Source organism: Zootoca vivipara, chromosome 6 (genome assembly GCF_963506605.1).
Source record: "Zootoca vivipara chromosome 6, rZooViv1.1, whole genome shotgun sequence".
NCBI classification, from domain to species: Eukaryota; Metazoa; Chordata; class Lepidosauria; order Squamata; family Lacertidae; genus Zootoca; species Zootoca vivipara.
This window is the reverse complement of record NC_083281.1, coordinates 4,869,528-4,885,381: the sequence shown is the minus strand read 5'-3', so window position 1 is coordinate 4,885,381 and position 15,854 is coordinate 4,869,528. Positions and strand designations below refer to the sequence as shown.

At 49.4% G+C, this 15,854-nt stretch overlaps 1 protein-coding gene across 1 annotated transcript in view; it reads right to left on the bottom strand.

Moving 5' to 3' along the window:
• Nucleotides 1-12,543: 12,543 nt before the first annotated feature.
• HCN2 (hyperpolarization activated cyclic nucleotide gated potassium and sodium channel 2) overlaps nt 12,544-15,854 on the bottom strand; it is a 54,168-nt gene continuing 50,857 nt past the window's right edge. Inside the window, exons 7-8 of the mRNA XM_060275228.1 lie at nt 15,222-15,386; nt 12,544-13,556 (exon numbers count right to left, since the gene is read on the bottom strand). Of these exons, the coding sequence (XP_060131211.1) occupies nt 12,544-13,556; nt 15,222-15,386 (1,178 nt within the window). The remainder of the gene's footprint in view (nt 13,557-15,221; nt 15,387-15,854) is intronic.

Sequence of the window (15,854 nt, the reverse complement as noted above, 5' to 3'; positions counted from 1 at the left end):
CAGCGGCGGCTGCCAACTTGGATGGCTTTAAGAGAGGACTGGGCAAATTCAAGGAGGAGAGGGCTATCGATGCCTACTAACCAGAATGGCTGTGCTCTGCCTTCACAGCAATGCTTCCGAATACCAGCTGCTGTGACTCGCAGGAGCAGAGCGGTCTCGTGTTCAAATCCTGCTGTTCACAGGCATCTGGTTGCCCACTGTGAGGTGGGCCACTGGCCTGATCCAGCAGGCTCCCTTTAGGCTAGCAGGAAGTATTTACCAGATGCAGAATTCCTGAAAACCCTGTCGTTTAAAAGATAATCATCAAATTTATAGGCCTTGTGGTGGAAAAGGTGTAGACACAATACCCACTATTTTTATCAGAAGCTGGGTAAGGCCAGGCTTTTATATGCCACCCAGATCTCCCCATGAAATGAGGGCCCCTGTGGTATAATGGTTAGTGTGTTGGACCAGTGCCTGGGAGATCAGGGTTCAAATCCCCACTCAGTCACTGAAAGGGATTTTTGGTTTTGGTTTTTTTTTAAGGGGGGTGCTGCCACCATCTCTCTCAGCCCTGACCCACCTCACAGGGTTGTTGTGAGAACAAAATTCAGTATCAAAGAGCCGCCACTTCGAGCTCCTTGGGGGAACAGGCGGCGTCTAAATTCGAGAAAGAATCGAACAAAACCATTATTGTTTCGTGAGAGAAAGCAAAGTGATGCAAATCCTAATCCTACAGGCAGCCAATTCTCCTCCAAATCTGGATTGGCCCAGTCCAGAAATTTGACATACGGCCCCCTCCACCGGAGGAAGACCCCGCTCCCATCTCCTCCCCCCCCTCCCCACCATCATTTACACTTCGTGCCTGACCATATATTGAGAAGTTTCAATAAAAGTGAATTTCGAAGAGGTGGAGGAGCACTTTGGTTCTGCCATGTTTTATTACACAGGATGGGTCCGGATGAACAGGTAGACTTTTTTTTTTTTGTCCACAGGACAGAAAGCAGCCACTTTTGAATTAGCAAAAAAAAAAAGAAGAAGAAGAGAGAGAAACCGCACCGCCTCCATCCATTAGACATTTGGTCAGCAAAGCCATAATCAGTTTTAAACCAGTTGTACATTCAACATCAAAAGGCGCGTGGGTTCGGCGAGAGACGCTATTGCGGAAAGGGGGCTTGAAACGCGCCCAGCCTGCACCCCAACCAAACCCCCCCCCTCGCAAAAAAAGGACCTCGGCTCGCCAGAAAGTGGAACAATATGCCGCAGAACAATATGCAACCCAGACCACCTCGTGATTCAGGAGGAGCTTGTCCGCGGAGGAGATTGTCAAGGTGGCACGACTTCTCTGCAGATCGAAAAGGCCGAACGGGGAGACCGTGGACGGGGTGGGAAAGGTATTCATGGAAAAGCGGAGATGACCCGGGTCGAAAACTGAGCTTTGCGGTACGAAGGTGTTGCGGGGAGGGGAGAGCGAAAGGCGATCTCCCCCAGTGAGGGTCAAAGGCCAGTTCTTGGATAAATTCAATCCTAAACATGGATTACTCAGAAGGCCTTCCACCTTTGCGAGGGGACTTGGGGCTGCTACCTGTCTTGCAAACACACACACACACACACGCTCAGATTGCAATTTAAGAAACTTCCTTATATTCACCCCTTTAGAAAAGGGGGGGGGAGCTCATTCTCAACTGTAACTGACTTGCGGAACAGCATTTGCCCACTGCCCTCCGATTGCAAGCTCCTTGAGGACAGAGACCCGTCAAGGTTTCCGGCGTAAGTAAGGTGCAGTGTACAACAGTGCGGATAAAGTCTCCTAAAACCAAGGGCTCCAGGTTCTCCGTATTTTCCAGTGCCATGTTAAAACGCTGCCTTTTGGAGAAGATATTGAGGGTGCCTTTTAGATTCCCCCCCCCAGCTCTCTCGCTCTCTCCCCCCCCCCCTTTCGGGTCTCCGAAAATCAACTATGGCAAGCTGAAAGCGCGTATTATCTGCCAACATTTACAGTACGGCTCTAATTTCAAAGCGACAGTTCGAAGCAGAGAAGCTGCACAGGAGAGGCAGAGCTTGACCCTGTCCACCGCCTCAGACTTGCCAGTAACCCTCTTCGCCATCCCATCTTCCCTCTGTCCTAGGGAGAGGTAGATCCATGTTAACAAACTGTTCCCGTTTGATTTTAACAAACCGTTTGATGCTCAAAGCATCAAGGTTTGTAGCCTTCTGGAAAAAAGCATTCCTACGCATGTTTAAAAGGGCCACGGTGGCATTTCAGCCAGGAATTGCTGTGCACATTAAGTTTTATTTCCCTTTGTTCTATTGGCAATTACGTATCACGGCTCGCACAGAACCCGAACCCGGGGCGCAGGAACTACTGCTGAAGGCTTTGCCATGGGGATAATACACCCTTTGGAGCCAGGGTAGCCTACTCTGGCTAGCAGCAGCTCTGAAGGTCTCACCAACTGATCATTTTAATCTGGAAGTGCCAGAGAACAAACCAGGGACTTTCTGCTCTGACCACTGGGCAACACTCCCCCTCCCCCCCAGTCAAACTAGCAACTTCCTGGGGCACACACAGATTACCTATGGGTGTAGCCGGGGGGCAGGGGGAGCAGCTCCCCCCCAAAAAATTAAGTAAATAAATAAAAATACTTAACTGACCAATTGCGTCGCAAATAACTCACTCCCCCCCTCTGCCCCTAATATATATCCTGGCTACGCCCATGAGATGACCTGTAACCTCCCACCCACAAATCCAGATGGTGGGGTGGGGGGTCAATCTCTGTAGGAAAGGAAAGCCCTCTGTACATTCTCAGGGGCACTATCTCCTTTTCCCCCTCCCAGCCATGCGCTGTTGTGCAGACGTTACAAATTAGCTTTACGTTTTTCACCTGCAATACGCGTCAGAGGGTATGGGAAATGAAGACATAGGGTCTAAAATATAGGGCGGGGGGGTGTTGTCCTTTCCCCTCCCTAAACGAGGTCCCTAGAAATAGCCCCAAGGAGAGAGGGGAAGGGACTCAAAGCTTGCTTCCCACCCTATGATTCTATTATTCGTTCTCCAGCAGGCCAGCCACAAATGGAGCTGCACTGAACCCTCTGGTCACTTGTTTTGGACTTATTTTTGTGTGAGCAGGGGGGTTCCCTTTTTTGCAATTTGGCATTGACTACATTGACAAGCACCCACAAAGGCCAAATCAAAGCTCCCTAGACTGCATTGCCCCATTTCCCCCCCCCCCCAATAATACAGACAGACTCTCCATTTCAGCATTGAGACCCCAGCTCCCCTTGTTTCTTGGAAAACAGCAGGGAAACCATGGGTTGCAAAAACGGTGTAAAAAAATAAAAATAAAGCAGAAACTAAACATGGGTGATATGGACAGGGAATTTGGACTTCACAACTCACTCACTACCCCCCCCCCCAAAAAAAATACTATTACCAGTTCCTTCCTTCCCTTCTCATCCTGGGCAAATGACTCACATTTAATGCCATAATGCCAGGATAGTTAGGGGGACAAATTCCTCATTCACACAACTGAGGGGAAACAAAATAGAAAAATTCCTTCCAGCAGCACCTTAGAGACCAACTAAGTTTGTCATTGGTATGAGCTTTCGTGTGTATGCACAATTCTTCGGATACACTGAAACAGAAGTCACCAGACCCTTATATATAGTGAGAGGGTGGAGAGGGGTATTACTCAGAAGGGTGGTGGGAAAGGGTGATTGGCTGATAGGTGGGGTAAGCCTGTGGACGACTGTTAACGACTGCAATTGGTCTTACAGTAAAAAGCAAGGGGTGAGATGGCTAAAGATAGCTTTAGAATCCAATGTCTTTATTCAGACCAGGTCTCTCCATGGTTTTAAGTTTGGTAATAAGTTTGGTAATAAGTTGCAGTTCAGCAACTTCTCTTTCCAATCTATTTCTGAATTTCTTTTGTAATAAGACAGCTACTTTGAGATCTTGTATAGAACGTCCTGGGAGATTGAAGTGTTCTCCTACTGGTTTCTCTGTCTTGTGATTCCTTCTGAGTAATACCCCTCCCCACCCTCTCACTATAAATACTGGGAGCGACCGCCGAGACCACATAACACCGGTCTTGAAAGACCTACATTGGCTCCCAGTACGTTTCCGAGCACAGTTCAAAGTGTTGGTGCTGACCTTGAAAGTCCTAAACGGCCTTGGTCCAGTATACCTGAAGGAGCGTCTCTACCCCTATCGTTCAGCCCGGACACTGAGGTCCAGCTCTGAGGGCCTTCTGGCGGGTTCCCTCGCTGCAAGAAGCAAAGCTACAGGGAACCAGGCAGAGGGCCTTCTCGGTAGTGGCACCCTCCCATCAGAGGTCAGAGAGATAAACAACTACCTGACATTTAGAAAATACCTAAAGGCAGCCTTGTTTAGGGAAGTTTTTAATCTGTGATATTTGATGTATTTTAATGTTTGTTGGAAGCCACCCAGCCAGATGGGCGGGGTATAAATAATAACTTATTATTATTATTATAAATAAGGGTCTGGTGACTTCTGCTTCAGTGGATCTGAAGAAGTGTGCATGCACACAAAATCTCATACCAGTGACAAACTTAGTTTGTCTCTAAGGTGCTACTGGAAGGAATTTTTCTATTTTGTTTTGACTACATCAGACCAACACAGCTACCTACTTGTAACTAAAACTGAGGGGGGCAACCCTGTCTTTGCCCAAAGGGGGCGTCAATCATCTCGCATGACCAGAGGCCTTTAAACTGCTCACACAGGCATACCTTCCTATTTCTCCTCGCCAAAGATTGCGGTTTTGTTGCAAAGGGTCCGTTTTCTAGCTCTCATAATCGGCAGGGCAATGTAGGGCGTGTTAAATCTTTAGCAACCAAAGCAGCGGGGAGGGGAAGGGAGGGGTCAGGATTTCTACCCTCAGCACAAAACCCAGACATCCCACCCCCACCCCGCCTTTCTCCCCATTGCTCCAGCTACCTTGCAACTTTCCAACTTGGGACCCAGCTACATTAGTAAAAACAAAACATTATAAATGCGTTATAATACTGTGACAGCAGAGGGCGCTGTAGAGCTGAAATCGGAATTCTATGAAATTTCCCATTGTGAGCTTTAAAACGTGTTTTTCCCCCCAGAGCGTTTTCAAAGTGTGTTTTTTTTAATAGTTGTGTAGATGCAGCCCTTCAAACGCACAAGGAAGTGTTCCAATTTTGTGTACAAAGGCTTCTAAGCCACACATCCCTGGAAACACACCCCAATGACCATTCGATGGCTCAATGCAATCGTCACAAATCCAGGCACCAGGTGATCTCTGATACCCAGGATTCACCATGGTGGGAATCGTTTCTCACTGAAAGCAAGTTTCTAGTCCTCAAGAGGGAGGAGACAACCCCCAGCGAAATTCTCAGCAGCCAGGCCAGACTGAGGTTGACTGAAGAGAATAACCCAGAGGGTACCAGAATCTATAGGGCATTGTTAGATGGCGGTCAAATGAGGATGATGGGCCGAGACTTCCCCAACCTGGTGCCCTCCAAGGATCGAACCTGGGGCATTCTGCATGCAGTGCAGATGCTATAAGCCAGGGGTTGCCCACACTTTTTCCAAAGAGGGCCAGATTTGATGACGTGAAGATGCGTGAGGGCCGACCAAAGTTGCTGAGCTTTTTTAAGGATTTTACCCAAGGACATATGCTGCCACGGGGGCCAGATTAAATCAACCACCGGCCCCCGAAACGGACGTTGGACTTGCCTGCTCTAACCACTAAGCGATGATGCCTCCTCGCAGCTGTTGCTCCGCCACGAATTCAAACATGCACGCGCACATACACAACTCCAAAGACAGGGGGCGAAACAAGTTCACGTACAGACATGCATACACACAAACACCTCTCGAGAGAGAGAGGCTGCGAAAGGGAGAGGCACAAAACCCGAGGCTGGATTGTTACGACACGAGAGCAAGGAAGCGGGCCTGGTTAGCCGTGGAAGGTGGCAGGCAGCCTTGCAAGTCTGCTTTGGAGATCTGTTATCCTCCCCCCCCATATTTCAGACAGGAAGGGGGGATGGGAGAAGGTGCCATTGGTCCGTCTGACCCCATGCAAAATCGATGCAGTTCTCAAACAATCCTGATTTCATGCCCAAATCCCTAATGCATGCATGCTCCACATCTTTTTGCAACCCTCTGGTTGGTTGGTTGGTTCTTGTATAGCCTGCTCTTCGTTAAAAAACCGATCCAAGAGCTGGGTATATCATAATGTCTATAATGTAATGCAGTGCCAGATTTATGTATAAGCTAATCAAGCTATAGCTTAGGGCCCCACTCTCTTGGGGGGCCCCCAAAAAAATTTAAAGGGGAAAAAAACCACTGGATGTACATTTCCGAAGAAGAAGAAGAAGAAGAAGAAGAAGAAGAAGAAGAAGAAGAAGAAGAATTTGGACTTGATATCCCGCTTTATCACTACCCGAAGGAGTCTCAAAGCGGCTAACATTCTCCTTTCCCTTCCTCCCCCACAGCAAACACTCTGTTAGGTGGGTGGGGCTGAGAGACTTCAGAGAAGTGTGACTAGCCCAAGGTCACCCAGCAGCTGCATGCGGAGGAGCGGAGACGCGAACCCGGTTCCCCAGATTACGAGTCTACCACTCTTAACCACTACACCACACTGTAAAAAACAAATAAAATCAAACTTACATACAGTGTTGTTTAGGCTCCTAGGATGTCAGTCATGGGCCCCACCTGCTAGTCTGTTCCCTAAGCCTAAAATATCCCTGGTTTGCTCCTTTCTATATAGAGGGTGCCTACATTCTGCATGGACTGGTTGCATGGCCACATGTGCAAATGGCTTGAGATATTATTATTATTATTATTATTTGTTTGTTTATACCCCGCCCATCTGGCTGGGTTTCCCCAGCCACTCTGGGCGGCTTCCAACAAATACCAAAATACATTAAAATATCACAGATTAAAAACTTCCCTAAACAGGGCCTCCTTTAGGTGTTTTCTAAATGTCAGGTAGCTGTTTATCTCCTTGACCTCCGATGGAAGGGCGTTCCACAGGGCGGGCGCCACTACCGAAAAGGCCCTCTGCCTGGTTCCCTGTAGCTTAGATACCTATTAGGTCCATCAATGACCAATATAGCATAAATTCAACACACACAAAAACAGCGGCAATTTGTTGTTGGCAAAGGATGGCTGGACATATAAAGGGCCCCGTGACCTTCAGTAGCTGAGGGCTGCATCAAGCCCTGAGCCCTGAGCCCAGTTTTGACTGGGGAGGGCGGGGTATAAATAAAAATATTATTATTATTATTAAACCTAAATCTGGCCCTGATGTAAGAAAAACAAAGCAGGGGGGGGGCAAATCCCAACAAGAATAAATCAAACTTCTATCACAGTCCGGGGGGGGGGGGGATAAAAATGTGTTTCACACCTCCTTAAAAAGACTTTGCACGTTACCGAAAAACCCATCAAGGCTGGTATTATTGACTGAGCCCTCCACAGAACAGGGTGTCCTATCCAGCTAAATCCTACTCGCTGGGCTGCAACCCGACATTAGCCTTACTCAAGAGAAGATCCGTCCCCCAAAAAGGCACACACACAACTAATGCATTGCTTTCCTCTCATGAGTCCATTGTCTCTGGGGAATGGGCTGGCTGGTTTCATTTGCCGGCTTCAGAACAGTTTAAAAAGCCAGCCTGAAAACAGTAACCCATTTCACAAGCTGGCAAAGGAGCTATTACGATGTAATCGCCAAAAAGCTTCTCACTGACCTGTTCCTTCCCCAGGTGGGAATCTTGCATTTAGAGGCTACAGGTGCAGAAGACAATATTATTAAGGAGATGGGGAGAATTCCTGCTTCTTGCAGCAACCTCAAGAAGAGCAATGCTGTAAAGTTCCTTCAGGTGATACCCTGTTTCTCATATTTTAAGACATACCCATAAAATAAGCCATAGCAGGATTTTTAAGCATTCAAGGAATATAAGCCATACCCCGAAAATAAGACATAATGATAGGCGCAGCAGCAATGTCGGCCGCGGCAGGAGGAGGAGGAAAAAAATAAAGACATCCCTTGAAAATAAGCCATAGTGTGTTTTTTTGAGGAAAAAATAAATATAAGACGTGTCTTATAATATGAGAAACACGGTATATATATAAAAAATCAGCCAGCTGCTGAACTCCCTTCATCCCTGACCATTGGTCATATACGGTAGACCTGATCTTGATTTTAAAAAATCAAATTTACATTTCCATCATTAAATATCCACCGTTGTAGTCATATATTCACTGCCTTCCCTCCTTCCCCTTCCAAGGTTCTTTAAATTTCCCCATAATTTCTGCATGTTCTAAGAACAAAACAAAACAAACAAAAAACCATTCAGTTTCCCCTTCCACCCCCAATCATTTGTGTGTTATACTGCTGAATTTACCTTAATCCAGGTAGCGTTTCAACTTGCCGGAGTCCCAACATTTTGAGGACAACAGGTTCCCCCAGCCTTGTTCACCAACTTGCTTGTAATTTAGCCCCCACCAGCATAGCTGCCAAGTTTTCCCTTTTCTCGCGAGGAAGCCTATTCAGCATAAGGGGAAATCCCTTTAAAAAAGGGATAACTTGGCAGCTATGCCCACCAGTCTGCACTGCATATTTTAAAGCAGTATCATACTGCTTTAAAAAGGCCATGGGTTCCCCCAAAGGATTCTGGGAGCTGTAGTTTGTTAAGGATGCTGAGTTCTTCGGCTATCTTCTATTCTCTTCCTAGAGCTACAATCTGTAGAGTGGTTTCAGCCTAAATTTCTCTTCCCAGGGAACTCTGCAAACTGTAGCTCTGTGAGAGGAATATACAGTAGCAGGTCTAGGCATTCAGCTCCCATAGGAAAAACTACAGTTCCCACGATTCTTTGGGTTAATCTTGTTTTAACAGATGGTTCAGAGTTTTGAGATTTTTTTTTATTGTAAACCCTTTTCTTTCTGTTTAATAGCAAGCGGTCTGTGATCGTTAACAGGGGGCACGAACCCTTTCGCAAGTGCAAAGTTACGTTTGGGTTACTACCGGCGAAGGGTGCTAATGTTATTTTTATGTTGGAAGGGGAACCATTAAGCAAATTGGCACTCCGCAAAAACCCTTGCCAGTCTGCTGCAAATCATCCAGAGACCGGCCATCAATCATATAACCCCGGTCCTGAAAGACCTACATTGGCTCCCAGTATGTTTCCGAGCACAATTCAAAGGGTTGGTGCTGACCTTGAAAGCCCTAAACGGCCCTGTAGATCTGAAGGAGTATCTCTACCCCCATCGTCCAGCCCAGAAACTGAGGTCCAGCTCCGAGGGCCTTCTGGCAGCTCCCTCGCTGCAAGAAGTGAGGCTGCAGAGAACCAGGCAGAGGGCCTTCTCGGTGGTGGCGCCCTCCCATCAGATGTCAAGGAAATAAACAAAGATCTGACTTTTAGAAGACACCTGAAAGGCAGCCCTGTTTAGGGAAGTTTTTAATGTTCGATGTTTTTATCACATTTCTAATGTTCTGTTGGGAACCGCCCGGAGTAGCTGGGGAAACCCAGCCAGACGGGCGGGGTGTAAATAATATATTATTATTATTAATATTATTATAACTGCTCAACAGTCCCTGATCCAGAAATGGTGAGCATGGACTGCCAGCCATTATCTTTGCACAAATCCTCTCGTTCTCCATCTATGTAGAACAAGGACTGGCGACGTTCCCCGGAAGCCTGCCGAAGAGATTCCCTGAGAGTGAAACACAGCAGTTTCCCCTCCTGGTCCCTCCCGAGGATTTTCTGATCTCCATCTGTGGCCCGTTTGGCTCGATAGATTTATTGCCTTTTTTTTTTTAAAGGAGAGGAAGCACAGATGCTCGTGGGTGCATTCGAAAGTACCATATTGCACTTGGAGAAAGGAAGGAAAATACTTTACAGCTTGCTTTTTTTAAAAAAAGGGGGGGGAAGAGGAACAGAGTTGGAATAGAGATGAAGATGACAATTCTTGAAGATGACAATTCGTTTCCGCTGGAGAATTCATTTCTCCACCCACAGAGCAGCCAGTCATCCGCAGCCAGGGAGGCACTGAACATATTGGCAGATTTTCAAACCCTGCCATGCCTTCTGCTTATAGAAAGAAGTCCGGTTTTTTAAAGATATAGCTGGGTTGCCTTCGACAAACTCCTACTCGGAGCAGACCCATTGAGATGAATGGGCCTGCGAGGCGCATTTATTTCAACGCTCCAAGAAGGACAAATATTTGGTACAATGCGGTATCTTGGAGGAGACTGGCGGGGATTATTATTATTATTATTATTAAAATTTGCATACTGCCCGATAGCCATAGATCTCCAGGCAGTTCGCAACATTAAATTGCAATATGAAAAATGCAAAACAGATGACAAAAACAACAAGGAGAAAAGCAATAATCCCCTCTTCCACATCAGATTTTAAAGGGCATAGGACGTCAATCAGCCCAAGGCCTGGTTGGAGAGGAACGTTTTCGCCTGGTGCCTAAAGGTGTACAGTGGTAACCTTGGTTCTCAAACACCTTGGAACCCAAACATTGCGAACTTGGAAGTAAGTGTTCCGGTTTGCGAACTTTTTTTCCGAACATGCTCCGTTTTGAGTGTTACGCTGAGGTCTGTCTGTTTTTGCTATTTATTTTGCGTTTTTGTGGCCCTTTTTTGTTTTGTGTGGATCCCAGTTCAGCTACAGATTGATTGCTTGATTGATTGATTGACAGCAGTACATTGCTTATTGCTTTCATTTTATGGATCAATGGTCTCGTTCAATAGTAAAATTCATGTTACATCGCTATTTTAGGGGTTGCTTTTAAAAGTCTGGAACGGATTAATCCAGGCATCCCAAAGCTGCAGCCCTCCAGATGTTTTGGCTTACAACTCCCATGATCCCTAGCTAACAGGACCAGTGGTCGGGGATGATGGGGATTGTAGTCCAAAACATCTGGAGGGCCGAAGTTTGGGGATGCCTGGAATCCGTTTCACATTAATTTCTATGGGAAAGCGCGCCTTGGTTTTGGAACGCTTTGGTTTTGGAACCGACTTCCGGAGCAGATTAGGTTTGAGAACCAAAGTACCACTGTATATGTTTTGTGAAATGCATTTGTTTTAAACCATTGGTCATGCTGGCTGTTTGGGGGGGCTGATGGGAATTGGGGGGACACACAGAGGGCCTCCAAATTTACACACACACAAACAAACACCCCATGCAATTGCATTTCCACTGATCACCACTGTCAGGTAGACTGCCTCTGAATGTGGATGCTCTATTTTAACTTTTGCAGTTAAAGTAAGCAGTCAAAGTAAGCAAAGTAAAATAAGCCACATGGAAGGAACATTAAGAAGCTAAGTTGCTTAGGCCCAACCTCTGCGAATCGGTATCAACTCTCTCCCCCACCCCCACCTCGTTTTTTTTCTTTTTAAAGAATCTTTTTGTGACCACCCCGCCAACGCGCATGCGAGGAAACAAACAGGGGGGAAGGTTGTCGCCAAAACTGCCCTCCCTGAATTTGCCCCAAACCTTGTGGCAGTGAGTTCCGTAAGCTGCTAACAACAGGCTTGCAACAGGAAGGCACTAGAGCGGAAGAAGGGGTGGGCGGAATAGCAGACAGGCAAAAACACGCAAATCCTTCTCCATGGATTGGGGACTTCCAGAGAATTGACCCGCCATTCCCCAAATGTCGCACCCGGTATTTAATACGTGCCCCCGCCCAAAAATAAAGCCTTTTAGCAGGCATGCAAAGACAGGAAAACCAGGTTTTCACAAGAGGAGGAAGGTTCAACTGCTGGCAAAATGTGGTCCACGTCCCCCCCTGCCAATCCCTTCTCTCCAACGACTCCACTTTTTCCTAACTGCCACCCCCCCCCCACACACAAATCCCCTTCCTTTCGGGGTTCTCCGTGGAGCAAGTTGCATAAGGCTCTGCGCATGTGGTCTTTTACCATATTGATATCTATAATTGTTATAATTGTTTTAGATATATATGTATTTATGTATGTATATATCTTACACATATTGGATTAAAGTTGCGCGGTAAATCTAGATATGGCTTTCGGTGGTGCAGTCACAGCGGGGCGAGGTGGGATGGAGAAGAGATGGCAGCGGGGGGGGGGGAGGGAGGGGGTCACCGGGAGCCAAACTTTGGTCAGGAGCAACGGGTGACGGGGGGGGCAGCTGGCTCTCTCTCTCTCTCTCTCTCTCTCTCAACACACACTCAAACACCAACACCCCCTTTTCCAGGGAGAGGAACAGGGCTCCCCCTAAGCAAACTTTCCCCAGCTTCTGTACGAGGCAGCCGTCGGGGTTTCCGCCCCACTTTCCCCAGAAGCAGGCTTCGCGCCCCACGGTGGGCACGGACGTTGCGGCGGACAATGGGGGACAACACCCACCACCCCATCCCCGCGAAGACCTGGCCTGCCCCCCTTTCCCCTGCCGCCGCCAGTCTTGTGCAGCAAAAGGAATGGCCCGCAAGAGAGCGAAGGAGCGGCGATGGACACTGCAGTGGCACCTTGCTGCCAGGCGGGTGGGGGTGCCGCCGCCCCTCACCCCGCGGCCGCCACGGTGCCGCCGGCCGCTCGGGTCAAAGGTCACAAGTTGGATGGAAGCCTGGATTTTGCTGGGTCCGTGTCGGGCGTGCTAACGGCAGAGTCCTTGCGGGCACCGCCCGAGTCCGGCTGCGGCGGCGGCGTAGGGGAGCCCACGGGCACCGGGTGGGGCAGGCCCCCGCGGGGCGGAGGCACAGTGCCCCGGGGCGCCGCCTGTGGGATACCTCCGGGGCTCTGGGCAGAGGGGGCTGGCGAAGGGGAAGAGGAGGCCGGGGAAGCCCCCTGCCCTTGCCCCGCCGCCGCGATGGAGGAGGAGGACTCATGGGCAGAGGGCGGCGGGCTTTGGCCCATGGTCTGAGAGACGCCGTGCGGCAGCGAGGGCTGCGAGGCCGACAGCGGGCGCGTCTCCTGGCTCAGGCTGCTGGTGGGGAGGGCCTGCGTGCTTTTGTGCGCCGCCAGCCGCTGCGGCGAGCCGGGCGCCTTCTGCTGAGTCAGCGAGAGCTGGGAGCTCGACTGGCCCTTGGCGCCGCCGTAGGGGAACGTCCGGCTAGCCAGGGGGCTTTGGACGGGCGGCCTGGGCGCCACCGCAGCGAAGGGGGCGGGAGGCTGTTGCTGCGGCGGGCGCTGCGGTGGGGGCTGCTGCGGGGTGCCATGTTGTTGTTGTTGTTGCTGCTGCTGCTGCTGCTGCTGCAGGTTGAGCTGCTGATGTTGTTGCAGCAGCGCCGGCGAGATGGCGAAGGGCCCCGGGACGGCTCCTTGGTACTGCAGCCGGCGCACCATGCGCGGGGAGCCCAGCCCCAGGGGCCCCACCAACGGGCTGGCCATCTGCGGGCAGAAGCTCATGGCCACGGCCTGCTGCAGCGTGGCAATGGCCGACGTCACCTGGGGCTGGGGCGGCGGGGCGAACATGGCCGCATGCTGGTGCAGCTCTGCCTGTTGCACCATCTCCCGGTCGTAGCGGACGATCTCCTGTATGATCTCGTTCTCCTGGTTGTTGAAGACGCCCGAGTTGAGGTCGTGCTGGACTTTGTGCAACAGGATGGAGTTCTTCTTGCCTGGCGGGGAGAGGGGGAAAAGGAGGGAGGTTCAACATTGTAATATTATTGATGCTGAAGAAGAGTTTGGATTTGATATCCCGCTTTATCACTACCCGAATGAGTCTCAAAGCGGCTCACGTTCTCCTTTCCCTTCCTCCCCCCCAACAAACACTCTGTGAGGTGAGTGAGGCTGAGAGACTTCAGAGAAGTGTGACTAGCCCAAGGTCCACCCAGCAGCTGCATGTGGAGGAGCGGAGACACGAACCAGGTTCCCCAGATTATGAGTCTGCCGCTCTTAACTACTACACCACACTGGCTCTCATCGCTTCAACACTGGTGATCTTTGCTTCTTCCAGTACACTGATATTAGTTCGCCTGTCTTCCCAAGTGATGTATAAGAATTTTACAAAGTGTAAGATCATGGCAATGATAATAATGAATAGAGTTGTGATGATAACACTACCCTCATCCCATTGTGAATGTTTCACTTTGAGAGCCATTCTCTCTCCTGGCAGGGCCATAGGTGCTAGGGGTGCAGGGCACCTGGGCGCCGGACTCTAAGGGGCACCAGACCAAGAGTCCGGGGCCCAAGAGTTGAGTCCGGCGAAGAGCCCGCCCGTTGGTTGGAGCGCCGCGACGGGCTCTCCTGCTGCGGGCGGCTCTGCGCCGCGAGTTCAGGAGTGACCGAGTCAGCAAGACGCTGAGGCAGCTGGCCAGCTCTGCGCTCCTGCGCGCCTGGGCAACTGGGGGGGGTGGCACTGGGCAGATCTTTGCAACCCGGTGCTGCATATGCTTAAGACAGCCCTGTCTCCCTGTCTCTGCATGCCTGATGATCGTCTTCCAAAGAAATTACTCTATTCCCAACTTAAGAATGGAAAGCGTAATGCTGCTGGTCAACACAAAAAGGTTGAAAGACTCTCTCGAGGCAATCTTTAAAAATGTAGTATAAACACTGACAACTGGGAAATACTGGCCTGCGAGCGCTACAATTGGAGAACAGCCTTTGCCAAAGATGTCATGGGCTTTGAAGACACTCGAACTCAGGACGCAAGGAAGAAATGTGCTAAGAGGAAGGCACGCTTGGTGAATCCACACCATGATCAACTCCCGCCTAGAAACCTCTGTCCCCACTGTGGAAGGACGTGTGGATCCAGAATCACTGTTAAAACCGAGTTCATGGAAGACAATCTTACTCGGCTATGAGTGATTGCCAAAGAAGATGATTACGATGATGATGGTTATCATCATTATCATAATCACTCTCAGTGGTACTGCCAGAAACCGTAGGTGGGGAGAGTCTTGTGTTCGAATCCCGTGGAGACTTCCCTTTGGGGCATCTGGCTGCTCAGGCTGCCGGACAAGGGTGGGTGGCCTGATTCACCAAGGCTCTCATGATGTTCCCTCAGCTTGGTCTCTGTGAAGCTGGGACAGCTCAGTCGGCAGAGCACAAGACTCCCAGGGTCGTAGGTTCGAGCCCCAGGTTGGGCAAAAGATTCCTGCATTGCAGGGGGCTGGAATAGATGACTCACGGGGTCCCTCCCGACTCTACAATTCTGATTCTGATCAAGGGCAGGATGCTAGAAGAGAGGGGCCCCTTCGGCCTGATCCAAAAGGTTCTCCCAATGCCCTTCTGAAGTCGAGGCATGGTACAGGATTTCTGCTCAGAGCACCCATGCAAAATACCTATGCGGTCTAGCCGGTCGATGGCGACTGTCTCGAAAGCTCTCCTCATCATAGGATATTCCTCCAAGACTTCGTTGAAGTTGTCCACCGAAAGGGAGTACAGGCGGCAGTACGTGTCTGCACGGACGCTGGCGGTACGACGGCCTCTGGTCAGCAGGCAGATTTCTGCAAGGCAAGATAGGAAAGAAGCTTTTTTTTTTCCACAGCACACACCCACACCCCACAGATTTCGGTCGCAACCCCCGCCAAGTGAACAGAAACCCCACCATACCTCATAGAAAAACCTTACTGTAAAATTGGAAAAGGTCCAGGAATCGCAGGATGGCAGATTAAGTCGATGGATTTATGCCGAAATGGCAAAAATGACAGGAAGAATCAGAAATCGGGAAAACCAAAAATGACCTGACTTTTAGAAGACACCTGAAGGCAGCCCCGTTTAGGGAAGTTTGTAATGTTTGAGGTTTTATGGTGTTTTGGATATTCTGTTGGCGGCCGCCCAGAGTGGCTGGGGAGGCCCAGTCAGATGGGTGGGGTATAAGTAATTAATAATAAGATTATTTTAAAGATGAATTGTAAATTTTCCACATTCTATTATTATTATTATTATTATTATTATTAAATGTGGAAAAATTA